This window comes from Balaenoptera ricei, chromosome 6 (genome assembly GCF_028023285.1).
Source record: "Balaenoptera ricei isolate mBalRic1 chromosome 6, mBalRic1.hap2, whole genome shotgun sequence".
NCBI classification, from domain to species: Eukaryota; Metazoa; Chordata; class Mammalia; order Artiodactyla; family Balaenopteridae; genus Balaenoptera; species Balaenoptera ricei.
Genome location: NC_082644.1, coordinates 115,207,201 through 115,233,773, shown reverse-complemented (window position 1 = coordinate 115,233,773; position 26,573 = coordinate 115,207,201). Strand labels below are relative to the sequence as shown.

The 26,573-nt window shown below is 50.0% G+C and overlaps 1 protein-coding gene across 11 annotated transcripts; it reads left to right on the top strand.

Moving 5' to 3' along the window:
- The first annotated feature begins 52 nt into the window (after positions 1–52).
- On the top strand, positions 53–23,321 carry ST6GALNAC6 (ST6 N-acetylgalactosaminide alpha-2,6-sialyltransferase 6). Of its 11 annotated transcripts, none has more exons than XM_059925698.1 (8): positions 53–1,142; positions 1,727–1,845; positions 6,479–6,533; positions 8,483–8,573; positions 10,922–11,101; positions 13,121–13,527; positions 21,048–21,155; positions 21,847–23,321. In XM_059925698.1, exons 3-8 carry the CDS (start codon positions 6,508–6,510, stop codon positions 22,046–22,048), a joined length of 1,014 nt encoding a protein of 337 aa, XP_059781681.1. In that variant the 5' UTR covers positions 53–1,142; positions 1,727–1,845; positions 6,479–6,507; the 3' UTR covers positions 22,049–23,321. The 11 variants fall into 11 exon arrangements, with proteins under 11 accessions (XP_059781681.1, XP_059781680.1, XP_059781690.1 ...); XM_059925699.1 differs by lacking the exons at positions 53–1,142; positions 1,727–1,845 and adding exons at positions 5,173–5,327; positions 5,597–5,665; XM_059925697.1 differs by lacking the exon at positions 53–1,142 and having other exon boundaries at positions 1,299–1,845.
- Positions 23,322–26,573: the final 3,252 nt, after the last annotated feature.

Here is a 26,573-nt window from a genome sequence, read left to right as displayed (position 1 = left end):
CACAATGCCATGACCTGTTGTCTTGAGGGCAGACCTACAGCCGGCTGGGCTTCTGGCCATTTAATCTGCCTGCATGTTTCTTCCCCAGGAACCTACCCACTTCCCCACCAGGTCAGGGAGTCTGACCCCATGACTGCACTTGACCCAGGGAACACCCCAGCTCAGAGGCTTCCATGGGATCCCCACCCTGTACCCAGTGGGAGGAGAGTCAGGGTGGGAGGAAATTCTTCCACATCATGTTGACTTCCTGGTCCCGGGTCAAATTCCACTGGCCTTGCCAGTTAAATTCCCAGTTAACTCTGGGGTTGGTTACACTGCTAGAAAGGAAGGAGGAGGGCAGGCCTGGGGCTTTCCTTCTCTGAGTATCAGTTTGGTCACCTGTAAAGTGGAAAAGCACATCCACCAATGAACAGGTAGCAAGGGTGTACAGCCACGCTGGGGTGGGTTAGAGTTATAGCCCATTTTACAGGTGAGATGAAGCTGCTTGGCCGAGCCAGGGTGCAATCCAAGGTCTGAGAGCTGCGCCTGAGTGTCTGGGCCCTGCACCAGGGGGCTGGAAAAAGCCCACGGAGGCTTCACCCCCCTCCTCCCTTCTTCCCTCCTAACTTCCTTCCTCCCTCCCTCCCTCTTCTGGAGACCAGGAGACTAATGGAGGGCCGGGACCCCAGGCTGTCAGCTGGGATGGAGCCCTAGGGTTCTAGCTTCCAGCTCCGGGGCTTGGCCACTTCATTGGCTGGTGACCTGTGCAGAAACTGCCCCGGGGCTCCACGCTTAGCTCAGCGTTCTGCTGTTGGCACTTGAAATTCTTTTTTTTTTTTTAACAAGGGGCTGCGCCTTTTGCACTAGACCTCACAAATCATGTAACCATCTGTGCCAGGGAGTCTGGGTGACCCAGGACAGTCCCTCTCCCACCCCCAGCCTTCTCAGGAGAGACTGGAGACCTGGCACCTGGCCCACCTGCCTTTTGTGCCCTGCCTCCCCCTACCGGGTGCCAGGTGGGCCCAGAAGCCTCTGCAGGTGTGGGAGGAGAGCCCTGGGCTGGGGGGCAGGGAGCACGCCCTTGGGAGGGAGCAGGCTGGCAGCTGAGCCACAGCTGCTGGCCCAGCAGCCGGCGAGTGCTTGTGAGCAGGTGTTGGGCAGAGGTAAGGGGGGAATGTAACCTGGCAGGCAGAGGGGTTGGTGGGGGAACTTTGGGCCCAGAGGGAGGGCTCTGGAGTCAGACCTGGCCTCGTTCTGGCTCTACTTCCTGCTGCGGGACCCTGGCAGGTTAGTGCCTCCCTTGTGTGTAAAAGGTACTAAAGTAGTCCCTACCTCACGGGATGGTACAAACTGGGAGAGATGGCATCCGTAAAGTGCCTGTCCCCAGGGCTGGCACTTGATATGTGGGAGCCATCATTTTCAATGGGGTCACCCTTGCTCACCCAACCCTGCTCTCCTCGGTGGTGATAGTTGGGCAGGAAGACTTCCCACTCCCATCAGCTGTGTCTGCTCACCGCGTCATCCGCCGTCTGCAAGGCCCAGCGTCTGCTGGGTTTGCTAGGACTCCAACTCCACCCCCTCCCAGCAGGTTGCCTCCTCCTCCTGTTCCATCGCCTGGGAGATGCTGGCCCAGCCCTTGGGGCCCAGTGCACAGAGGCATCTCTGTCTTGGCCCTGGCCTTGGGTGGGTGAAATGTTTATTGCTGTGTTGGCCCAAGTATTGTGTCTCTGGGTTGGTGACCCGGCAGGGACGATCCACCAGCTACTTCCTCCAGGCAGATGAAGGTGACTGGTGACTGGATCTGGGCCTGCTGACAGCTCTCTGGACCCCCTTCTCTGCCACTACAGTTCCTACAGCTTCCGGGAGGTGAGTTGGGGGACAGGAGCCACCTCCCAGCCCTGAGGAGTGTGTCTGGGGGGGCACCTTGGCGTGCAGCCCCTTGTTGGGCCTCTGTTTTCCTGTCACCCCCAGGCTCCTTTGTCTCCTCAGCAGGCCTGCTGGGGACCCCCTCTGCTTCCTCCTGAGGACAGAGGGGAAGCTGGATGAGTCTCATAGCCTGGAGGTATCTTAAGGAGCCTCTCCTCAGAAGGAACTTCGGGCCAGGTCAGGAACTCACATTCAAACCTCATCTAGCCAGGTGAGGACAGGAACCTTGGTTCTCCTAGGTACTGGTGGGCACCCATGTCCGGCGTCACCTGGGCCAGCCTGACCGCTCCAGCCTCTGTCTGAGAAGAACCAAGTACTTCCTGGTTCCAGACCCACTGCCCAGAGGCCTCTGAGGGCTTTTTCCAGTATCCCATGGAAGGGAAGAAACCTAACAGTGTAAAGATTGCTAAGGGGTGAGAAGGGGAGAGTCACACCCTGGACCCCCATCCTGGGGCAGGAAGGGCTGAAGCATAGGCCACCTCCCTCAGACCATATGGGGGAGCGACTCCGGGGCGGGGGACCGACTGCCCAGCTGCAGGCAGGGTCGGGGAGCAGCGCCGGGATTGGCCGCAACCTGCCGTCCGTGAAGGCCCTGGCGTGCGTGTGAGGCAGGCCTGGGGCTTCCAGGGGGCAGAAAGGCTTGTGGTTATTCAGCCGACAGGTCTGCGGGAATCCCAGCTCGGGGCACCTCTGTACTCTCTGTGCCTCATTTTCTCCCTCTGGAAAGTGGGAGTAACAGCAGCACCCATAGGTTATTTTAAGGATTCAGCGAGGTATGTTTGCAAAGTGCTTATTAGCACAGGAGAAAGCACCCGACACACATGGAGCTGTGTGGGTTTTCGTATCCTTGTTGTTGTTGTTGTTATTATTATTATTATTTTGGCCCGTGCTGCGAGGCATGGAGGATCTTAGTTCCCCGACCAGGGATCAAACCTGTGCCTCCTGCGGTGGAAGTGCAGAGTCTTAACCACTGGACCGCCAGGGAAGTCCCCTTGTTAATATTATGGAAATGGTTGTTATTGTTCTTGGGGCCCAGGAAAGGGAAGCTAGCCCTAGAGCAGAGCCTCCTGGAGCAAGCCTGGCCCTAGAGACACGGCAGGCCTGACGGGGGAGCTTCAGGTCCGGATTTGGTCCAGGAGCTGGGCTGCGGCACCCTTTTATTTCCGGAGTCTAGGTCACTGGCCTGGAGCTGGGAGAAGGGCGAGGGGTGGATTGGGTGCCTCCACCCCTCGCCTCTAACCTGCCTGTGACCTCAAGCAAGGGGCTCCCGTTCTCTGAGCTCCCAGCAGTTACGTTCATCAGGTGTCCTGCCTGACTGCCGGGCCTCCTGCTCTGTGGTTTTCTGTCCTGTGGCCAGCAGGGTGGGTCAGGTGCCGAGGAGGGCTGGGGTGAGGATGGGGCTGAGGCTCAGGAAGCAGATGGAGGTGGACACCAGGGGGGCAGGAAGCCTTGCATGCACCCGCGGCTGTTTGCACTCCGCCCCCCACCCCGCTCCCCCGCATTGCCTGGTGGGCAGTGCCTCCTATGGCCTGGAGGCTGGACCTTGGGGGCCCCCTGACTTTTGTTTTAATTAAAAACAAAGTGGTATTAACTTCCCAAATTAGTCCAATGCAAACCACCCGGAAGTTTATGAAGCAGAAAGTGAAAATAGCACCTACCCCACTCTCCCCGCATCCACTCTCCAGGGGAAACTACTGCCAGTAGTCCTGAGTGGATTCTTCCAGAAGCCTTTGTGTGCATTTACAAACATATATGCATAGATAGTTGTATAAAAAAAGGAATCATGCTATACATGCAGTTCATTTTTTATATTAAAAATAAAATTTTAAATATAAAAACATTGACCATTATCTTAAAAATTTTGGAAAATACAGTTAAGCCAAAAGAAGACAGCAGCCCATAATCTTATCATTCGAGAAATAACCACTATTGACACTTTAATCACTACGACGGGCAAAAGTATCTATTTTCATTTGACTTATCTTTCTTCTTTTTTTCACCTTTTAAAATACTGTGTTACACCCGAATGATGGCATGCATTATACTTGTAAAAATAAAACACATGTAATGAACCTCTTGAACTCATGTCCCACTTAAAGACGAGAACTTTGTTATTATAACTTGCACACCCCTGCCTTTCTTCTCCTCTCCCTCATCCCTCCCCACAGAGACTGCTGTACTCTTGACTTTTGCTTTTAAAACTTTAATCACTCTGATAGGCAAAACTATCTCCTGTCCTATGACAGGCGGCCTACTGCCTGCTGTATGCTTAAACAGTATGTTGTGTAGTTTCATTTGTCTTCCAGGACTTGGCTTTTTCACTCCTCATGTCTGTAAGGTTCATCCATGTCATTCCCCCCCACCCCTGCTATATAATATTTCACCATGTGAACGTATCATAATGCAATAAAAAAATTCCATTCTCCTTGATAGCTATATGAGTTGTTTCCAGTTTTGTATTATTTTAAGCATTGCTGCTATGAGCTTTGTTACATACATTTGCAAGAATTTCTCCAGAGTATATACCTGGGAGCAGAATGCAAAATTTTCCAGCTTTGTTTTCCAAAGTGATTATAGAGATGCATTTTAAAAACTTGCTTTCTTCACTTATTACATATCCTGTAAATATCCTGGACATCTCTTCCTGTCGGTGCCTATTGATCTGCATCATTCATTTTAGCGGGGCTGTGTCTTTGTTCATTTAACCAGTTGTCCAGGCTACTTAAGTTATTTTTCACTATCGCATAAAATGATGTAATGAATACCACAATTATTATAAGAAGTAATGTAACATTTTTAATCCTTACAACACCCTGTGAGGTTGTTCTCCCTGTTTCCTGGAAGCAGGGGAAGCATAAGTAACGTGCCAAGGCCGCACAGCTAGTAGACGGCAGGGCTGAACTTGAATCCAAGAGTGGATCCCTGAGTTCACCCAGGGTGACTACTGGGTGCAGGACTCTGGAGGCCCGAGGTAGGGATGCCCAGGGAGAAACTCAACTGATTCCAAGCGCAGTGCGCTCTGGGACTCAGTTTCCCCATCCCCGTCGTGGTAACAATAAAGCGAGGTAGAAGTGGGCCTGACCCACACTAAATGTTCTCCGGAAGACTGTTGTTATTGTCATTGTCACTACAGGCTGCCCAGAGGAGTAAGCGAGGCGCTTGGGTGCCCCGGGCCGGGGCTCGTCCGCCCCTCACCCATCCCCGCCTGCACCGCCCAGGGGCGGGGCCACCCGCGGCCCCCCAAGGCTCCGCCCGCCTCCCAGGCCTGAACCGGAGAGAGGCGAGCGGCGGCGCTAGGACCCGGCGGGCCGGGGCTGCGGCGGGGCCTGGGCGGCCAGAGTGGCGCGGACCCTGGCTCTTGGCTCCCGGCGCCATGTGAGGGGGCTCGGGGGTCGCGGGGAGCCGGGCGCTCCCCGGGGGAGGTGAGCTGGCGCCGCGCGGGGGCGGGCAGCGGGAGGGGGGCGCTGCCTGCGCCCCTGGAGGTGGGGGGGCCGTCAGGAGCCGCTGGGGATGGAGATTGATATGGGGGCCCCGGGGGCTCCCGTAGACCCACTCACTCTTGGCAACCGCGCCTGGAGATCCCGGTCCCCGCGCCCAAGGGCTGTCGCGGGGTTCGCGGGGCCTCCTGCCGCTGACTACCCCATTAGAGCTCGGGGACCCTGCCGCCGTCCTGCCTCCCTTCTCTTCCCAGCTGAGGCTAGAGCTCCGTAACCCCCGGAGTGCTGGAGTTGGGGGGTTCAGCGCAAGCGGGGCGCAGAGGGTGAGTCGTCCCCCTCCTAGGTGCACCCACGGTTTTGGCGCCCCCCATTTGGAATTAGGAGCCCCCCTCCCCCTTCTCCCGTGAGCTCTCCTCCCACGCGGCTCGTGGGGGCGTCCCAAGCCTGCAGGAGGACTCCCCGAGCTGGAAGAAGCAAAGCCCCCAAACAGAGGGCAGGGTGTGGCCCCATAGCCTGAGCTCGCGGTTTCAGCCCTCCGGCTTGGCCCACCTTGGGGCTGAGTCCACGATCCTGGCTCAGAGCTATGGGCTGCTGCCTCCCTAGCCTGAGCAAGTCGCTCCCAACAGTCCTGCTCTCTGGTGCTGGGCCAGGTGCTGGGAACCACTCAGTGGCCTCTGGTCAATTCCAGCCCTGGGGTATCCTTGAGAGGGATCCAGTCAGGCTCAGCCCTGGGCTGCTCCCTGGAAACAAGCCGGGAAATAAGGCACCTCAGCAGGCTCTGGACAGCTCTGCAAGGCACTTTGCCTCTCTGAACCTCGGTCTCCTCCTCTGTGAAATGGGGATAAGAGCCCCTGCTGTGCAGAATTGCCAGGAAGATTCAGTGAGTGGGTGATGCTTAGCAAAGGCTCCGCATTTATTGATATTAGAGGGAAGTTGCTGGGCCATGCATCAGAGGGCAGGGGAGTGTTTCTCTGGCAAGCTCATGGAGAGGCAGGCCTTGAACAATGAATAACCACAAAACTAACAGCTGCTGGCACTGATCAAGCACTTTCAAATCCTGTGCTTCCCTTGCCACATCTGCTTGAATCCTTCTAACAACATTGTGAGTTACCTACTCTTATTATTCCATTTCACAGATGAGGAAACTGAGGCTCAGAGAGGTCACATGGCTTGCCCGAGGCCCCTCAGCCAGTAAGTGGTGGAACCGGGATTCGCACTTGAACATGAGATGCTGTACTGACCATGGTCTTCTCAGAGCAGGACTGTGATGGGCCTGACCAGGGGGACAGTGGTCCTGGCTGAGGGCACTGCTCAGGCAAAGGTGGGAAAGTGGGGGCGTGGGCCTGGGAACTGGAGTGCTCTAGTGTGTCTGGAGCTTGGGGCATCCGAAGGAAAGGGTAGTGAGAGGGGAGGCTCAGCTCAGAGAGGCAGCTGGAATGCTAGAGGCGTCAGGGTAGATGGGGACTACCCAGGGATCTGGATGACTTTTGCCTTAACGGGCTATGAGTCTAAGAACAAGCTGCTCTTCCCTTCTGATGAGCCGCAGTTTCCTGATCTGTGCCGCAGGGACTGGACTGGACTGTGAGAGTCTCCATGAGAGTCCGGGGGGCCTCCCTGCCTGGCTTTGAAGGCTGGCTGCGGAGAAATCTGAAGCTGGGCTTGGGAGGAGGGGGAGCCCGCGGAGAGGGGGCGGGGTTGGGTGGTGGGCGGGGTTAAGACCCAACCAATCAGGGGCGGCGTGGGGGCACCTCCTTTGGCCTGGGGTTCTCTGGCTATTCCTGGTGGCGGTGTAGGAGTAAACAGCTGCTAGGTCAGGGGGCGGAGATAGTGGCGGGAGATGGGAGGCCCCTGGAGGGAAGGACGGAGCTGGGGAGCTCCTGGGCCCCAGTTTCTCTCTCTGCGCACTCTCCTTCCCTTAGTGCCTTCTGGCCTCGAATCTGCTGGAGGTGGCTGGACACAAGTACTTACTCCCTTTTGACAGGTGGGGAAATTGAGATCTGCAGAGAAGCTGCGTCCTGCGTGGATGGGGGAGCCATTGGGGAGTGAGGAGCAGAGCTGGGCTTGTATGGTCCCGGAGCCCACCGCGCCCCAGGGTGGGGCTGTGATTATAACCATTGGACAGATGCGTCTGAGCCCTTAACCCCCAAGATCTTACTTATTTTTTTATTTTATTTTTTTTAAAAAATTATTTATTTATTTATTTTTGGCTGTGTTGGGTCTTCGTTTCTGTGCAAGGGCTTTCTCTAGTTGTGGCAAGCGGGAGCCACCCTTCATCGCGGTGCGCGGGCCTCACTATCGCGGCCTCGCTTGTTGCGGAGCACAGGCTCCAGACACGCAGGCTCAGTAGTTGTGGCTCACGGGCCTAGTTGCTCCGCGGCATGTGGGATCTTCCCAGACCATGGCTCGAACCCTTGTCCCCTGCATTGGCAGGCAGATTCTCAACCACTGCGCCACCAGGGAAGCCCAAGATCTTACTTATTAATGAACAAAGTCAAAGGGGAAAAAAAAGATAAGAATGAAGTCATTCAGCAGTCCTCCTGCACCCATCTCCAGGGCTCTGGAGACACAGCAGAGAATGTGAGGCCCTGTGCCAGCTGCGACCTCAGAGAGCTCTCAGCGGGGAGGTGGCACGCAGGGGACATTCCTGGCCCACCTCAGGCTGGGAGGATGAGTGGGCATGAACAACACTGTGGAGGGTGTCCTAGTCAGAGGGGCCAGTTTATGCAAGACCTGGAAGGGTATGAGTGTAGAGGAGTTTGGACCTACGAGGAATGTTATTCCCAGGCCTCAGGAACATAAGACAGGGTTTAGAGTAGGGGTGTGAATGGGGCTCCTGCTGGGTGGGGGGCAGGCCCCCCCAGCAGGCGAGCCAGTTTTAGGCCTGCCAGCTGCCTTCGAGCGGAGTGGGAGAGTGCACGGTCAGGGAGAGAGGCAGGGCTTTGCCACAACCTGGCTGTATGACATCAGGCCAGTTCCTGCCCTTTCTGGGCCTCAGTGTCTCCACCTGCAAAATGGGTACAGCCCTGAGCCTTGAAGTCATGGGTGGGTAGGAGGGCTGGCAGGTGTGGGGAGGGTATAGCCTAGGACCAGCTGGACTTGGGGGAGGGCACCCAGGCCATAACTCTTTCTGTGGCTTGCAGGTGTGACCCCACACCCCTGCCCCCTGGGCCACCTGCAGGACGCTGGCCCCTGCCCCTCAGCAGACGCCGGAGAGAGATGAGTAGCAACAAAGTAAGTCCCCCTTCATTTCTTGTCCCCATCTCAGCTTCTTATTTCCCTCCGTGAAATGGGCTCCTTTGGACCCGCCTCAGACCCAGGCACTACAAGTCTCTCTTCCCTGCCGAGAAGATGCTGATGCCTGGGAGGCCCTGGTGTGAGCCCTGCTTTGGCCACTGATCTGTGTGGCCTGGGCAAGCTCCTGCCTCTCTCTGGGCCCAGGTCCACCTCTGTCCTCCTAGGCTTGACTGGTCCCTCTGTGGTAAAGGATTGGCCGGGAAGGTGACTGTGGAGTGCTGTGCAGGGGGTGGGGGTGGGGAGTGAAGGTGAATGGGAGGTTGGGAGAGGGCGCAGTGATCAGAGTCAAAAATGACATGATATTGTGAGCATCACTCTGAGGGTGTCAGGGTTCCCCATGATCCATTCATTTATGCTTTCCTGAGCACCTACTATGTGCCTGGCCCTGCACACCCCTTTCCTAGCTGCACTACAGCTTTGGCAGAGCCTGGGGGTTGGGGGTGGGGTGATCTGGGTGTATCTGGGTCCAATCCAGAAAGAGAAACCACACAGTAATTTGAATAGAGAAAGTTTAATATAAAGAATTATTAATTATAATTGAGCATTGGAGTAACAGGGGATTAGAACTCTACAGAATACAGGACTAGCAGGTATAAGGAGCAGCCACTGGGAATTTCCAGTCGTTAGGACTTGGTGCTTCCACTGCTGGGGCCCAGGTTCGATCTCTGGTTGGGGAACCAAGATCCTGAAAGCCGTGTAGCACGGCCAAAAAAAAAAAAAAAAGGAGCTGCTATCACACCCAGGGTTGAGACCCAGGCCTTGCTGGGCTGGAGAGGGCACAGCTATGGCCCACTGGATGGCAGAGAACTCACTGTGGTGCTGTGCTGTGGAAGTTGTCATAAATCCACCTGCTAGGCTACAGGGAAGGCTGTTCACAGGAGGTAACTCCCAAGAGACACTTCAAGCATCAGGTAAAACTGCTCCAGGGGGCTTCCCGGGGACTTCCCTGGTGGCTCAGTGGTTGGGGGTCCACCTGCCAGCGCAGGGGACACGGGTTCGAGCCCTGGTCCGGGAGGATCCCACATGCCGCGGAGCAGCTGGGCCCGTGTGCCACGGCTACTGGGCCTGTGCTCTAGAGCCTGCAAGCCACAAGTATGAAGCCCGCTGGCCCAGAGCCTGTGCTCCGCAACGGGAGAGGCCACCGCAATGAGAAGCCCGCTTGCCGCAACTAGAGAGAGTCCGCTCACAGCAACGAAGACCCAACACAGCCTAAATAAATAAATAAATAGCAATAAATAAGTAAATAGATAGATAGCAATTCCTATTAAAAACAAAAACAAACAAACAAAAAAAACTGCTCCAGGAAGGGGAAGCTTATGTTTTTTGGGTGTTGCTGGTGTTTGAGTGTGCCACATGAGCACAACTCTGGAGAAGCTGTGGTCGCAGCAGGAATCAGAAGCACTCTGCTTCAAAACTGCCTGAGGCTGGATGCTGGAGGAAGCTGCTGGCCACTGGGAGAAGCCATGCGCACTGTAGAAGCAAGTGCACCAGCACCAGGCCCAAAGCCCCCAGAACCAGGAAGCAAACTCCCTTCCTCCTGACATGTCTCTCCAGCGCCCTCTACTGACAAAGTTTATTATGCAGTTCGCTGGCAAGGAAAAACACGTAAAGGGCCCAGATCCATTTTCACAGAGCAGGCAAAAAGAGTAAACCTGGAGCTGAGAAGCAGTACATTAATAACCAGCCCAGGGGGCTCAGCACAAGGAGCCAGGACTCCCGGGTCCCACCTAGCCTTGCAGACCCCAGGCAAATAAATAACAGTGGACACTTCAAATATCACTTTCCTGCCCTTTGCCATATGTTGGTGTACTGACTACTCATGCATCCTGATTCCTGACCAGATCCTTTCCCTTCAGGTTTAAATGAATGGTAAACATTTATAAAGAGTTACTGTTTGGGGAAGACCTAGACCCTCTCGTTGGAATGTCCCTCCTGTCTCCAAGTATCCTTCCAGCTGCAGCTGGAAGGATCGTTCTGACCCGCACTTCCAATCGAATCCAGCAAACCCTGAGAACCTTCTGTGCTCTGGGCCCTGCCCTGGGAGCTGAGATACAGTGGGGATTAAGGCTGACTCAGTCCCAGCCCTCAGAACTCATGGTTTAATTGAGGGGGACGGCTCTTTGAAGGCAGTTTGATTGGTGCTGTGGTAGGCGGTGCTCAGGGGGCTGGAGGAGGCCTTCCTGGGGGAGGTAGTGCCTGAACTGGTCTGGAATAAAGAGCAGGCATGGTAGGTGGCAAGGAGCCTGCCGGGCAGCTGGGCCCTCACTGGCCTCTCCCCTCTCCAGGAGCAGCGGTCAGCAGTGTTCGTGATCCTCTTTGCCCTCATCACCATCCTCATCCTCTACAGCTCCAACAGTGCCAATGAAGTCTTTCATTATGGCTCCCTGCGGGGCCGCACCCGCCGGCCCGTCAACCTCAAGAAGTGGAGCATCACGGACGGCTACACCCCCATTCTCGGCAACAAGGTAGGGCAGCTGCTTTGGGAAGCTCCCTGGGAGCTGCCTGGAGACTAATCCTCCCCATTGCCCACCACCGCTGCTCCCACCTCCTTCTTCTCCTCCACCTCTTCTCTGTACTTCCACCATCCCTCCTAAAGGAAAGGGTGAATCCCAAGAGTCTAGTGCCTTCAGCCCCTTGTTTGCTGTGTGACCTCAGACAAGTACCCTGTCTCTCTCTGGGCCTCGGTTTTCTCCAAGGTCCCACCCTTAGTGCTAATATCCTATCATCTCCTGAGTCAGAATCCCTTTGGAAAAGTCTCTGGTTTTCACTGATCTCTGTCTCTGCATGGGAGTCTACATAGGCTTTTGGAGCAGGACACTAGGGTACTTGACAACACAACAACAGTAACAATAATGGCTGCCCATTGTCAGTTGCCTGCTGTGCACTGGGCACTGTGCCCAGCAGTAATCCTCATACCAGCCCGGTGAGGTTAGCGTTATCTCCCTTGAAGAGATGAGGAAATTGAGGCTCAGAGAGGTGAAGTCACTTGCCCAAGGCCACACAGCAAGGGAGGGGAGGAGCCAGGGTATTGCCCCAATGCCTGATGAGCTACAGCTGTGTCAAGAGGCCAAAAGTCATTCTGGGGCTTCTGTTGGCCTTGGGTAACCATGAAACTCAGGTTGTGTTTCTGGAGTTCACCCTGTAGTCCTCTGAGCCCTAATGTTTTCCCTGGGGTCAGGGAGAAAATTATTGGCCTCAAGCATGGACTCCACCTTCTAGGAGGAGGTCTCCCCAGGCCCTGCCTACCTCTCTCTCCTGCCTCACTAAAACCCTCATAAATCTCTCGGGGCCTTTGCATACAGTGTGTTGGTCCTGGGGCTCTGAACATACTCTCACTGGAAAAGGGCCCATTAGCAGGTGTTTAGAGACAGATCAACTCCCAGTTGAGACTTTTTCTACCCTAAGGACGCTTGAAAGAGAAATTTAAAAGGTGGAACCTGGGAGAAAGTGGAATGGCTTGAGTGTGGGCAATGTGGAAGGGAATGAGACAGAGCTTGGCTTGCAGCTGTTTCCAGCCTGATAGGAGAAGCCAGAAAGGAGGAGCTCAGGAAAGCTGGCAAAGCCATCAGTTGAGGTACCTGGGACATGTTGCTTGATCTTAGAGTAAGGGCTCAGGGAAGGCTGTCTGGAGGAGGTGGCACCTGAGCTTAGCCTTGAAGGGTGCGTGGGAATTCCATGGGCAGAAAATAGGCTTCAGATAACTTGTGGTTCCAACCCGTTCATTTCACCAATGTGGAAACAGAGGCTCAGGGCAGCCTCCACACCCTTGCCTACTGACAAGGTGGTGTCCTGTTCATGGGTGATGTGGAAATGTGATGGGTGCATTGGGGAGGATGTCTTCTCTGGGGAGGCTGAGGCTGGGTCTCCGTGGCCATATAGACCTGGGTTCAAATCCTAGCCCTGCACTCCTCTGCTGTATGACTTTAGGGACATCCCCGCACGGCTGTCCTGTTCTTCTGTTCCTTAACTCTGCCCCAACCGAGCAGCCTTCATTTGCTTCTCAACACACCATGGTCATCCCACATCAGAGCCTCTGGTCTTGCTGTTTCTCCTGCTTGAATACTTTCCGCTGCATGGTTCCTTTTCATCCTTCAGGTGTCAGCTCAGAGAGGCCTCCCCAGGTGACTTTTCTAGAGCAGCCCTCACTCCTGCCACTCTTGATCCCCTGCCCCTATTTTATTTCCTTCCCAGCGTGTTTAACTTACCACCTGGCATTATTTCATCGTTTACTTGTACACCATGTCTCCCCAACCGTGAGCTTCTTGAAGCCAGGAGTGGGGTCTCTTTTGTTCATTGCTCTGTCCCTTGTACTTGGCCATTAGCCAGCTTGCTGTAAAGATTTGTTGAATGTTGAATGAATGGGCCTCGGTCTCCCTGTCTTTAAAATGAACATCGTAATTCCTGCTTCCTGGAGGCCTGGATGTACGGAGCACAGCGCCTGGCACTGAGTGGTCATAACAGTGTTGGCTTTCCTTACCCCCCAGACCCTGCCCTCCCGGTGCCACCAGTGTGTGATTGTCACCAGCTCCAGCCACCTGCTGGGCACCAAGCTGGGCCCTGAGATCGAGCGGGCCGAGTGCACAATCCGCATGAATGACGCACCCACCACGGGCTACTCAGCCGATGTGGGCAACAAGACCACCTTCCGCGTAGTGGCCCATTCCAGCGTATTCCGTGTGCTGCGGAGGCCCCAGGAGTTTGTCAACCGGACCCCTGAAACCGTGTTCATCTTCTGGGGTCCCCCAAACAAGATGCAGAAGCCCCAGGGCAGCCTGGTGCGCGTCATCCAGCGGGCAGGCCTGGTGTTCCCCAATATGGAGGCTTACGCCGTCTCTCTTGGCCGCATGCGCCAGTTTGATGACCTCTTCCGGAGTGAGACAGGCAAGGACAGGTACCAACCTCCTGCCCGCTCCCTCTGGCCAGCCCTGTGCTCCCTCTCAGCACGCTCCGTCCAGAGGGCCTGTTGCTCCCAGCATGCACTGCTGTGAGGGTGTGGTCACTTCTTGCCACCTTCTGGTCAGGTTTCCTAGGGGAGTTGGCTTCATGTCCAGCTCTTAGCCTGAGTCATTTCCAACACGCTCTGCATGGCCTCCTCTCCCCCAGGGTGCATGAGTGGCTCTGAGAGACTAGGGCTCCCAGCATACTCTAAGGTTGCACAGTCACTCCTAGCATCTTTCTAGGAGAGCTGCCCCATAACATGCCTCATGGAAAGTGTTGACCATTCCCAGCACATCTTACTTTAAGCACACAGTTGTTCCCAGCATGCTCTATTCTAAGGCTACATCACCCTCAGTATGCCCTTCTCTGACTAATCTCCCTAGAAAAGCTAGGCCAGTGCTATCCAATAGAAATATCATGCAAGCCACACAGGTAATTAAAATTTTTATAGTAGCCACATTTAAAAAGTAAAAAGAAACAGGTGAAATTAAATTTAATATATTTTTATTTAACTCAATATGTCCAACATATAGATCCTGTACATATTTTGTTTGATTTATATCTAAATATTTTTAAAATTTTGGAGCTATTGTAAATAGCATTAAAAAAATTTTTTTTGGTTTCCCATTATTCATTGCTAGTATGTAGAAATATGATAGATTTTTGTTTGTTGACCTTGTATCCTGTAATCCTACTAAACTTACTTCTTGGTTCTGGGAGATTCTTGTAAATTCTTTGGAATTTTCTGTGCAAATGATCATGATGTAAGGACATGCAAATAAGGACAGTTATTTCTTCCTTTCCAATCTGCATGCTTCTTATTTCTTTTTCTTGACTTATTGCACTGGCTAGTACTTTCAATATAACATTGAATTGTATTGGAAGTGGTGAGAGTAGACATCCTTGCCTTGGTCTCAGGCTTAGAGGGAAAGTCTTCAGTCTTTCATCATTGAATACGATGTTGGCTGTAGGTTTTTGAAACTGCGGGTTGAGGAAGTTATCAGGTTGAGGAAGTTCCCTTCTCTTACTGGATTGCTAATAGTTTTTTTAAATCATTACTGGATACTGAATTTATCAAATGATTTTCTGCATCAATTGATATCACATGGTTTTTCTTTTTTTTTTGTTTGAATTTTTGAATTTTATTTTTATTTTTTATACAGCAGGTTCTTATCAGTTATCTATTTTATACATATTAGTGTATATATGTCAATCCCAATCTCCCAATTCATCCCACCACCCCCTCCACTTTCCCTCCTTGGTGTCCATATGTTTGTTCTCTACATCTGTGTCTCTATTTCTACCTGGCAAACCGGTTCATCTGTACCATTTTTCTAGGTTCCACATATACGCATTAATATACGATATTTGTTTTTCTCTGTCTGACTTACTTCACTCTGTATGACAGTCTCTAGATCCATCCACGTCTCTACAAACGACCCAATTTCGTTCCTTTTTATGGCTGAGTAATATTCCATTGTGTATACATACCACATCTTCTTTATCCATTTGTCTGTCGATGGGCATTTAGGTTGCTTCCATGACCTGGCTATTGTAAATAGTGCTGCAGTAAACATTGGGGTGCATGTGTCTTTTTGAATTATGGTTTTCTCTGGGTATATGCCCAGTAGTGGGGTTGCTGTGTCATATGGTAATTCTATTTTTAGTTTTTTAAGGAACCTCCATACTGTTCCCCATAGTGGCTGTATCAATTTACATTCCCACCAACAGTGCAAGAGGGTTCTCTTTTCTCCACACCCTCTCCAGCATTTGTTGTTTGTAGATTTTCTGGTGATACCCATTCTAACTAGTGTGAGGTGATACCTCATGTAGTTTTGATTTACATTTCTCTAATAATTAGTGATGTTGAACAGCTTTTCATGTGCTTCTTGGCTATCTGTATGTCTTCTTTGGAGAAACGTCTATTTAGGTCTTCTGCCCATTTTTTTTATTGGGCTGTTTTTTAATATTGAGCTGCATGAGCTGTTTATATATTTTGGAGATTAATCCTTTGTCTGTTGATTCGTTTGCAAATATTTTCTCCCATTCCGAGGGTTGTCTTTTCGTCTTGGTTGTAGTTTCCTTTGCTTTACAAAGCTTTTAAGTTTCATTAGGTCCCATCTGTTTATTTTTGTTTTTATTTTCATTACTCTAGGAGGTGGATCAAAAAGATCTTGCTGTGATTTATGTCAAAGAGTGTTCTTCCTATGTTTTCCTCTAAGAGTTTTATAGTGTCCGGTCTTACATTTAGGTCTCTAATCCATTTTGAGTTTATTTTTGTGTATGGTGTTAGGGAGTGTTCTAATTTCATTCTTTTACATGTAGCTGTCCAGTTTTCCCAGCACCACTTATTGAAGAGGCTGTCTTTTCTCCATTGTATATCCTTGCCTCCTTTATCAAAGATAAAGTGACCATATGTGTGTGGGTTTATCTCTGAGTTTTCTATCCTGTTCCATTGATCTATATTTCTGTTTTTGTGCCAGTACCATATTGTCTGGATTACTGTAGCTTTGTAGTATAGTCTGAAGTCAGGGAGTCTGATTCCTCCAGCTCCATTTTTTTCCCTCAAGACTGCTTTGGCTATTCGGGGTCTTTTGTGTCTCCATACAAATTTTAAGGTTTTTTTGTTCTAGTTCAGTAAAAAATGCCACTGGTAATTTGTTAGGGATTGCACTGAATCTGTAGATTGCTTTGGATAGTATAGTCATTTTCACAATATTGATTCTTCCAATCCAAGAACATGGTATATCTCTCCATCTGTTTGTATCATCTCTGATTTCTTTCATCAGAGTCTTATAGTTTTCTGAGTACAGGTCTTTTACCTCCTTAGGTAGGTTTATTCCTAGGTATTTTATTCTTTCTGTTGCAATGGTGAATGGGATTGTTTCCTTAATTTCTCTTTCTGATCTTTCGTTGTTAGTGTATAGGAATGCAAGAGATTTCTGTGCATTAATTTTGTATCCTGTAACTTTACCAAATTCATTGATTAGCTCTAGTAGTTTTCTGGTGGCATTTTTAGGATTCTCTACGTATAGTATCATGTCATCTGCAAACAGTGACAGTTTTACTTCTTTTCCAATTTGTATTCCTTTTTCTTCTCTGATTGCCGTGGCTAGGACTTCCAGAACTATGTTGAATAATAGTGGTGAGAGTGGACATCCTTGTCTTGTTCCTGATCTTAGAGGAAATGCTTTCAGGTTTTCACCATTGAGAATGATGTTTGCTGTGGGTTTGTCATATATGGCCTTTATTATGTTGAGGTAGATTCCCTCTATGCCCACTTTCTGGAGAGTTTTTATCATAAATGGGTGTTGAATTTTTGTCAAGAGCTTTTTCTGCATCTATTGAGATGATCATATGGTTTTTATTCTTCAGTTTGTTAATATGGTATATCACATTGATTGATTTGCATATATTGAAGAATCCTTGCATCCCTGGGATAAATCTCACTTGATCATGGTGTATGATCCTTTTAATGTGTCGTTGGATTCTGTTTACTAGTATTTTGTTGAGGATTTTTGCACATATATTCATCAGTGATATTGGTCTGTAATTTTCTTTTTTTGTAGCATCTTTGTCTGGTTTTGGTATCAGGGTGATGGTGGCCTCATAGAATGAGTTTGGGAGTGTTCCTTCCTCTGCAGTATTTTGGAAGACTTTGAGAAGGATGGGTGTTAGCTCTTCTGTAAATGTTTGATAGAATTCACCTGTGAAGCCATCTGGTCCTGGACTTTTGTTTGTTGGAAGATTTTTAATCACAGTTTCAATTTCATTACTTGTGATTGGTCTGTTCGTGTTTTCTATTTCTTCCTGGCTTAGTCTTGGAAGGTTATACCTTTCTAAGAATTTGTCCATTTCTTCCAGGTTGTCCATTTTATTGGCATAGAGTTGCTTGTAGTAGTCTCTTAGGATGCTTTGTATTTCTGTGGTGTCTGTTGTAACTTCTCCTTTTTCATTTCTAATTTTATTGATTTGAGTCCTCTACTTCTTTTTCTTGATGAGTCTGGCTAAAGGTTTATCAATTTTGTTTATCTTCTCAAAGAACCAGCTTTTAGTTTTATTGATCTATGCTACTGTTTTCCTTGTTTCTATTTCATTTATTTCTGCTCTGATCTTTATGTTTTCTTTCCTTCTACTAACTTTGGGTTTTGTTTGTTCTTCTTTCTCTAGTTCCTTTAGGTGTAAGGTTAGATTGTTTATTTGAGGTTTTTCTTGTTTCTTGAGGTAGGCTTGTATAGCTATAAACTTCCTCTTAGAACTGCTTTTGCTGCATTCCATAGGTTTTGGATCGTCACGTTTTCGTTGTAATTTGTCTCTCGGTGTTTTTTGATTTTCTCTTTGATTTCTTCAGTGATCTCTTGGTTATTTAGTAACGTATTGTTTAACCTCCATGTGTTTGTGTTTTTTACGTTTTTTTCCCTGTAATTGATTTTTTTTCTCCTGTAATTGATTTCTAATCTCATAGCGTTGTGGTCGGAAAAGATGCTTGATATGATTTCAATTTTCTTAAATTTACTGAGGCTTGATTTGTGACTCAAGATGTGATCTATCCTGGAGAATCTTCCGTGTGCACTTGAGAAGAAAGTGTAATCTGCTGTTTTTGGATGGAATGTCCTATAAATATCAATTAAATCTATCTAGTCTTTTGTGTCATTTAAAGTTTGTGTTTCCTTATTAATTTTCTGTCTGGATGATCTGTCCATTGGTGTAAGTGAGGTGTTAAAGTCCCCCACTATTATTGTGTTATTGTCGATTTCCTCTTTTATAGTTGTTAGCAGTTGCCTTATGTATTGAGGTGCTCCTATGTTGGGTGCATATATATTTATAATTATTATATCTTCTTCTTGGATTGATCCCTTGATCATTATGTAGTGTCCTTCCTTGTCTCTTGTAACATTCTTTATTTTAAAGTCTATTTTATCCGATATGAGTATTGCTACTCCAGCTTTCTTTTGATTTCCATTTGCATGGAATATCTTTTTCCATCCCCTCACTTTCAGTCTGTATGTGTCCCTAGGTCTGAAGTGGGTCTCTTGTAGACAGCATATGTATGGGTCTTGTTTCTGTATCCATTCAGCGAGCCTGTGTCTTTTGGTTGGAGCATTTAATCCATTCACATCTAAGGTAATTATCGATATGTATGTTCCTATTACCATTTTCTTAATTGTTATGGGTTTGTTTTTGTAGGTCCTTTTCTTCTCTTGTGTTTCCCACTTAGAGAAGTTCCTTTAGCATTTGTTGTACAGCTGGTTTGGTGGTGCTAATCCTCTTAGCTTTTGCTTGTCTGTAAAGCTTTTGATTTCTCTGTCGAATCTGAATGAGATCCTTGCCGGATAGAGTAATCTTGGTTGTAGGTTCTTCCCTTTCATCACTTTAAATATATCGTGCCACCCCCTTCTGGCTTGTATAGTTTCTGCTGAGAAATCAGCTGTTAACCTTATGGGAGTTCCCTTGTGTGTTATTTGTCGTTTTTCCCTTGTTGCTTTCAATAATTTTTCTTTGTCTTTAATTTTTGTCGATTTGATTACTATGTGTCTCAGCGTGTTTCTCCTTGAGTTTATCTTGCTTGGGACTCTCTGAGCTTCCTGGACTTGGGTGGCTATTTCCTTTCCCATGTTAGGGAAGTTTTTGACTATAATCTCTTCAAATATTTTCTCTGGCCTTTTCTCTCTCTCTTCTCCTTCTGGGACCCCTATAATGCGAATGTTGTTGCGTTTAATGTTGTCCCAGAGGTCTCTTAGGCTGTCTTCATTTCTTTTCATTCTTTTTTCTTTATTCTGTTCCGTGGCAGTGAATTCCACCATTCTGTCTTCCAGGTCACTTATCCGTTCTTCTGCCTCAGTTATTCTGCTATTGATTTCTTCTAGTGTATTTTTCATTTCAGTTATTGTATTGTTCATCTCTGTTTGTTCTTTAATTCTTCTAGGTCTTTGTTAAACGTTTCTTGCATCTTCTCAGTCTTTGCCTCCATTCTTTTTCTGAGGTCCTGGATCATCTTCACTATCATTATCCTGAATTGTTTTGCTGGAAGGTTGCCTATCTCCACTTCATTTAATTGTTTTTCTGGGATTTTATCTTGTTCCTTCATCTGGTACAAAGTCCTCTGCCTTTCCATTTTGTCTATCTTTCTGTGAATGTGGTTTTCCTTCCACAGGCTGGAGAATTGTCTCACATGGTTTTTCTTAAGATTATTAATCTGATGGATTATACTGATTGATTTTTGTATGTTGAATCAGCTTTGCATTTCTGGAATGAACTCCACTTGGTTGTGGGTGTCTTATTCTTTTTATATATTGCTAGATATGATTTGCAATATTTTGTTGAGATTTTTGTATCTTTGTTCATGAGAGATACTGGTCTGTAGTTTATTTTGTACTGTCTTTGCCTAATTTGGTATCACGGTAATGTTGGCCTCAGAAAGTGAATTGGGAAATATTTTCTCTTCTATTTTCTGGAAGAGATTGTACAGAATTGGTTTTATTTCTTCTTTAAATATTTGGTAGAATTTACCAGTGAAACTGTTGGCCTGGAGAGTTCTTTTTCAGAAGATTTTAAACTATGAATTCAATTTCTTTAAGAGTTATAGGATATTCAGGTTATCTGTTTCATCTTGAGTGAGTTTTGGTAGTTTGTGGTTTTCAAGGAATTGGCCCATTTCATCTAAATTGTCAAATTCATGTATGTCGTTTTTTGCAGTTTTCTTATTATTCTTTTAATGTCTTCAGGGTCTATGATGATATCCTCTTTTTTTATTCTTGATATTGGTAATTTGTGTCTTTTCTCCCTTCTTTGTCAGTCTTGTGAGAGGTTTATTTTCCTTTAAACTTTTCAAAGAACCACACTCAATCAAATATATCCAAAATATTTTCAGTTCAACATGTAATCAGTATCAAAAATGATCAGTGACATATTCTACATTCTTTTTTTCATACTATCTAAGGAATCAAGTGTGTATTTTACACTGACAGCACATCTTAACCACACGTCAAGCGCTCACGTGTGCCCACATGTGGCTAGTGACTGCTGTAGCGGGCAGCACAGCCTGAGGTTCTTGGTTACTTGTTCTATGCCTTGCTCTGAACTTGTGGTCACTTCCGGCATGACCTTCTCTGATTAGTCTCCCCTTAGGAGTTTGCTCCTAGCATGTACATCACTGCATCTACCTACCATGCTCTGTGATCATGGTAACTCCCAGCCTGCCCAGGTGTGACCAGTCTCCCCAGGAGTTAATTCCCAGCATGCTGTGTTCCTATTCCTCCCCTCAAAGGAGCAGTCCCCACACCCCTCATCTCTGTCCAGACAGCTTGCCCTCTGCCAGCTTGCCCCTGCTGCTGCAGCAGGGCTGGACAGGGGGTGGCTGAAGTTGGGGGAAGGCCCCATGAGTGGGTGGGAGGAGTTCTGGAAAACTCTGTGTGGGTTGACCCTTCCTCTCTGCCTGCATGCCCCCTCATCATGACCCCTCTCTGCCCCCAGGGAAAAGTCCCACTCGTGGCTGAGCACAGGCTGGTTCACCATGGTGATTGCGGTGGAGTTGTGTGACCATGTGCACGTCTATGGCATGGTCCCCCCCGACTACTGCAGGTGAGCACCCCCAGGGTGATGCCCAGCCATTGGCCGCAGGGTGGAGCTGGGGTCCCAGAAACCTTGGCTGGGGTGCCTTCAAGGGCCTCTATTTTATAGAATTCAAACTGCTCTGCCGAGATCTAGGCTCTTTAGAGCTACCCCAGGAGCCTCAATCCCAAGCTTAGCCAGAGCCCAGAGTTTGTATATTAATAATAACTATTTTCATTATTACGATATGAAAAGCCCAGCAGGTGACAGCTATTTTTTACTAAGTGCTGACCATGTACCAAGCATGGCTTTTTATTATCTCATTTACTCCTTATAGTGACCCTAAGGGATAAGTGCACTATTCTCCCGATTTCATAGATAGAAAAACTGAGCAGGACGTTTTGTGAGTGGCCTCAGTTCCCACGAACAGTAAGGGGTAGGGGCCAGGCTCCAGAGCCCACAGTCCTTACCACTACCCCATATTGCCACCCTCTTGGGAAAAGGAAAAGTTTCCACAGCATTAAAAAAAAAAAAAAAAGAAAGTTTGAGAGTCACACACCTAGTCCGTCCTACACCCATTTCACAGATGGGGAAACTGAGGCCCAGGGAGGGGCAGGGATTTCTCCCACTGAGGCCCTACAGCAGGTCAGGGGCTGGAAAGGGCAGGGTCCTGCTGGTGCCCACCTTGCCCTTATGGCCCCATTTGCTCTGCCCCAGCCAGCGGCCTCGCCTGCAGCGCATGCCCTACCACTACTATGAGCCCAAGGGGCCGGACGAGTGTGTCACCTACATCCAGAATGAGCACAGCCGCAAGGGCAACCACCACCGCTTCATCACGGAAAAGAGGGTCTTCTCGTCCTGGGCCCAGCTGTACGGAATCACCTTCTCCCACCCCTCCTGGACCTAGGCCACCCTGCCTGTGAGACTCTCACAAGGGACACAGGAGAAGTGGGTCTCTGCCCAGCTGCTCGACCAAGGGCCATCGTCTGGCTAATCAAGGCTGGTCAGAGTGTCTTCTGGCCATTCAGGCCTTGAAGAGGATATAATCTCCAGGCATTCCGGGCCTGGGGGTATCTCTTGGCCAATCAGGGATTTGGGCTTCTATGTGGTTAGTCGGGTGTCGAGGGTATTTCTTGTCCAGTCAGGGTCTGAGCATAGTCAATCAGGGTATTTCTGAGTAATCTGAGGCTAATGTCGTGTCCTTTCCCATGAGGCCTTGGTTCAGAGCCCCAGGACGGACTCCAAATCACTTCCTATTGGTTGGGACAGTGGGGTCCTGTCCCAAGGAGCTGGGAACTCGTGTCGACCCCTCACTCCCCAGAGCCAGAAAGAGGTTGTGTGGCGGTGGGAGCTGTCTGGAGCCCAGGCAGGGGCATCTGTGGGGTTAGGGGGGTTCCAGGCGTGGGAGGCTGGTGTCCGGTTCTTGACTCTGCCCTGAGTGGCCTTGGACAGACCCCTTGCCCCCTCTCTGGGCATCCTTCTGCCTGTGTCAGGTTCTAGAGTCTGAGAACCCTCCCACTTCCCCCAACGACCACCTTGGGTCTGTCCTCCGTCAAGATTGGACCCCTCCAGCCACCACCCCTTGCCGGGGGTCTCAGCTCTCTGAGGGTCTGGGGTTCCCTTCCCCACCTCCTCCTGGAAACTTGAGGATATTTTTGCGCAAACTCTCCCAGGCTTTGGGGGACTCTGAAAAGAAGGGACAAACCTTCAGCTGTTTTCTTAGCCCTTCCGCCCAGCTGCCATTAGCGTGGCTCTTAAAGAGCCAGGCCCCCTTTTCTGCCATCCAGCAGTGAGGTTTTCCACCTGTTGGAGGAGCCCTTGGGGCTGAGAGAGGGGGGATCACAGCCCAACTGAGGTTTCCTGCAGCCCCTTTGTCTGCAGCTGCTGGAGTAGTCCAAGGGTCTCCCCCAGCTGGGCCTGGGAATGCTCTAGGGGGCTGGGAGCTGTTGCTGAGTTCTGTCCCCTCCCTCTACATCAGGCACTTTATTGCTGGACTTCAGTGGGGTGGGTTTAATCCCTGCTCTTCTGGAGTCTTGAGGAGAAGACTGGGGGAGGCTGTGGAATGGGACGAGTCAGGCGGAGGAGGAGGAGGCCAGCAGTGAGCCACTGCACACTGGGACAAGGGGTGGGGGCCGGTGACTACCCTAGACTTGGTTTTGTAATGATTTGTACAGGAATAAACATACCTAAGCTCCGGCTGCGTTTCCTGTGTCTGGGTTCGAGCTCTGCTTTCTCTGGCCCTGTACTGCGGGCCCCGTCGGGACAGTGCCCACACTGTCCAGGCTGGGAGCCCACACACAGGCAGGATGCCCAGCTTTGTCAGCTGGCCAGTGAGTCATGCATTTTACAGCTTGGGTGGAGACCTGGCAGCCCTGGGGGCTGGAGGTACGTGGGCTTCCGGAGCCGAGCCCACCTGGCTCTTCCAGTCTGGCCTCCCCCTGCCTGTGTGACCTTGAGCAAGTCACTGCCCCTCTCAGAGCCCCAGTTCCCTCTTGGCTGAAACCAGACACTGCTCTCAAGGAGCTCAGGACAGAGGGAGGGGAGGGGCCCCACGACAGGTTCAGGGCAGTAAGGGCCACACAGAGCAACACAGGGCGCTGCGAGCACAGCTTTGGAGGAGGTGACGTTCTTCCCGAGGAAGATTCCTGCAGAGGTTTTGGGGAAGAGCTTCCGGCAGGAAGAGAAGGGGGGCGGGAGAGGACATTTCTGTCACAGAAGCATCTGTGGGGGACGGGATGGAGGAGGCCAGAGCAGAGGGTTGAAGGGGAGAGGCAGGTGATGGGGTCAGAGGTTGGCTGTAGGAGGGCGTTGCTGAGGGCAGGGCGCCGGAGTACCCTGCAGGCCCCGGCAGGAGGGATCCAGGCAGGGCTGCAGCCCTGGGCCAGGCGGCGTGTGAACTGTGGATCCCTCACTGCTGCCTCTGTCCTCTCAGCTAAAGGGCTTGTTTACTCCAGGTTGGCAGGAGCAAGGGGGTCCGTGACTCTGGGAGATTACAACCTGTTTAGGAAGATAAGATGCCCTTGGGAGTGGAGGCCTAACAAAGGGTGACTGTGAGACAAGGGCAGGTGGCCTGCTGGAGATGGAAAAGAGCTCTCCTGGGCACTGGGCCAGCGGGATGGGGGCCACGGAGCTGGCCAGCGGGAATGGCCCCTGCATTTGTCTCAGTTCATGTATGCATTGGTTCAATAGGTGGCCACGTGCCATGCGCTGTGTTAGGTGCAATTGATGAGGGAGCGGATATCAGGTGGGAAGAAGGGCCCAAATGGAAGCCTAGTGGGAGGACCCACGGCCTCGCTCAGTAGGCAGCGGGGCCGCAGAAGGAGGGAACAGTGGAAGATGAGACCACCTGGGGCCAGATGGCAGAAGGCCGTGAGTGCCAGTCCGAGGCGGGGCAAAGCCTCGATCTTTCCTGCTAGGAGAGGCCATCCTTGCTCAGACAGCAGCAGGACAGGCAGGAGGCTGGGGGTTGCAGGGTCTAGGCCTGGGGCAACCAGACAGTATCCGAGGGACGAGACTCCTGGCAAAGTCATTACGTGGGGAGCCTAGGGCCCTGCATGGGAAGGGGATATGGGGATACGACACACTTCCAGCCCCACGCAAAGGCTTCTGGGAATCTGGGTCCAGGCAGAGGTTTCTAGGGGGAATTTCTCCCAGAATGCTGTGGCTCTCCTGTCTCCCCACTGGTGGACATGAAGGGGAGGTCAGCAGGAGGGAGTCAAGAGGGGTCGGTTGCTGGGGGTGGACCCTGGGAAAGCTCGGTTCAGCATCAGCAGGTAGGACTTTGATGGAGGATGAGGGCAGGAGGTCCAGGGTCTAGTCCTCAACCCCACGTGCTCTCACTTCCTCAGATGGGACCCAGCCGAGACCGCTCCACTCATGGCCAAAGTTAACTTCCTGAAGCCACCTCATCGCGGCCAGCTTTGCTCTGAAAACTTCACTGGCTTCCCACTGTGGTCAGGACCAAATCCACCTCCTAGTTTGGGGTTCAGGGCCCTCCCATGAACTCTTTTACCCAGTTACCCCTGTGAGGCTCCTACCCCCCACTCCTCCTTGGGGGAGGGGGCATCTCCCACCAGCTGCAAACCCCACACGTGCTGCCCGAAGCAGCCACTCCAGCTGTTTCCTGCGGATGCTCTGCGGTCCAGCCAGGCCCGCCCAGGGCAGCCCCACACCTGAGCCCCATGTGCTGGACGCATGGGTCCAGCTGTGCACCTCAGAGAGGGTCCACCCCAGATATATCCCCCGATGCTGGCTCATTGGAATTCTTTATTAGCTAGAATATTTTAAAATGTTTTTTTATAAATTGGTTTCATTTTGTATGGTTATGTTTTAGGTATTTTTTTTTATGTTTTAAAATAACTTGAACTATACAAACACTGTAAGATGGAAAGCGAGGGTATCACCCAGTCCTATTCTCTGTTGACAGTCTAGGGTTTAATCTTCCAGATTTTTCTTCCGTGTACTTTGTTTTCTTTCCCTCTCTCCCTTCCTTCCTTTTCTCCTTCCCTACTTCTCTCCTGCCTTCCTCCCTCCCTCCCTTCCCCTCTCCCTTTTTTTCTTTCTTTAGACTATAACCGGGAAAAAAATCCTGAAACTTTAATATCCCAGCATTGGCAGAAAATCCATAGGTCATGCGCAAATGAAATAATTAAAACAGGTACTTAAAATATTTTTTGTTCCGTTTGTAAGATTTTTAAGGTTTTTTTATTGTGGAAGAAAAGCACATAAGATTTACCACTTACCCATTTTTAAGTGTACAGTTTAGTAGTATTAAGTTTTTTTACACTGTTGTGAAACAGATCCCCAGAAATTTTTCATCTTGCCTATCTGAAGTTCTCCCTTTCCCCTCAGAACCTGGTAACTATCATTCTACTTTCTGTTTCTATGAATTTGACTGCTTTAGTTAGATACTCTGTATAAGTAGAATCATACAATATTTGTCTTTTTGTGACTGGCTTATTTCCCTTAGCATCATATCCTCAAGGTACATCTATAGATGCTTGTTATATTTAAAAAAAAAAAAAAAAAAAGCATGGAGAAGGCTTTAAGTAAGAAGTGAAAGTCCTACCCCCACCCAGGCGATCCTGTGCGCACAGCTGCTCTCTCAGTTCTGCTGTAGTTCCTCAGCTTTAAGATACCATTGATTTGATTATAAGACAAAACGATTTCAGAGATTTTTGTTTTGTTTTATAAATTTATTTATTTGTTTTTATTTTTGGCCGTGTTGGGTCTTCATTGTGGTGCACGGGCTTCTCATTGTCGTGGCTTCTCGTTGCGGAGCACGGGCTCTAGGCGCGCGGGCTTCAGTAGTTGTGGCACACGGGCTCAGTAGCTGTGGCCACGAGCTTAGTTGCTCTGCGGCATGTGGGATCTTCCCGGACCAGGGCTTGAACCCTTGTCCCTTGCATTGGCAGGCGGATTCTTAACCACTGCGACACCAGGGAAGCC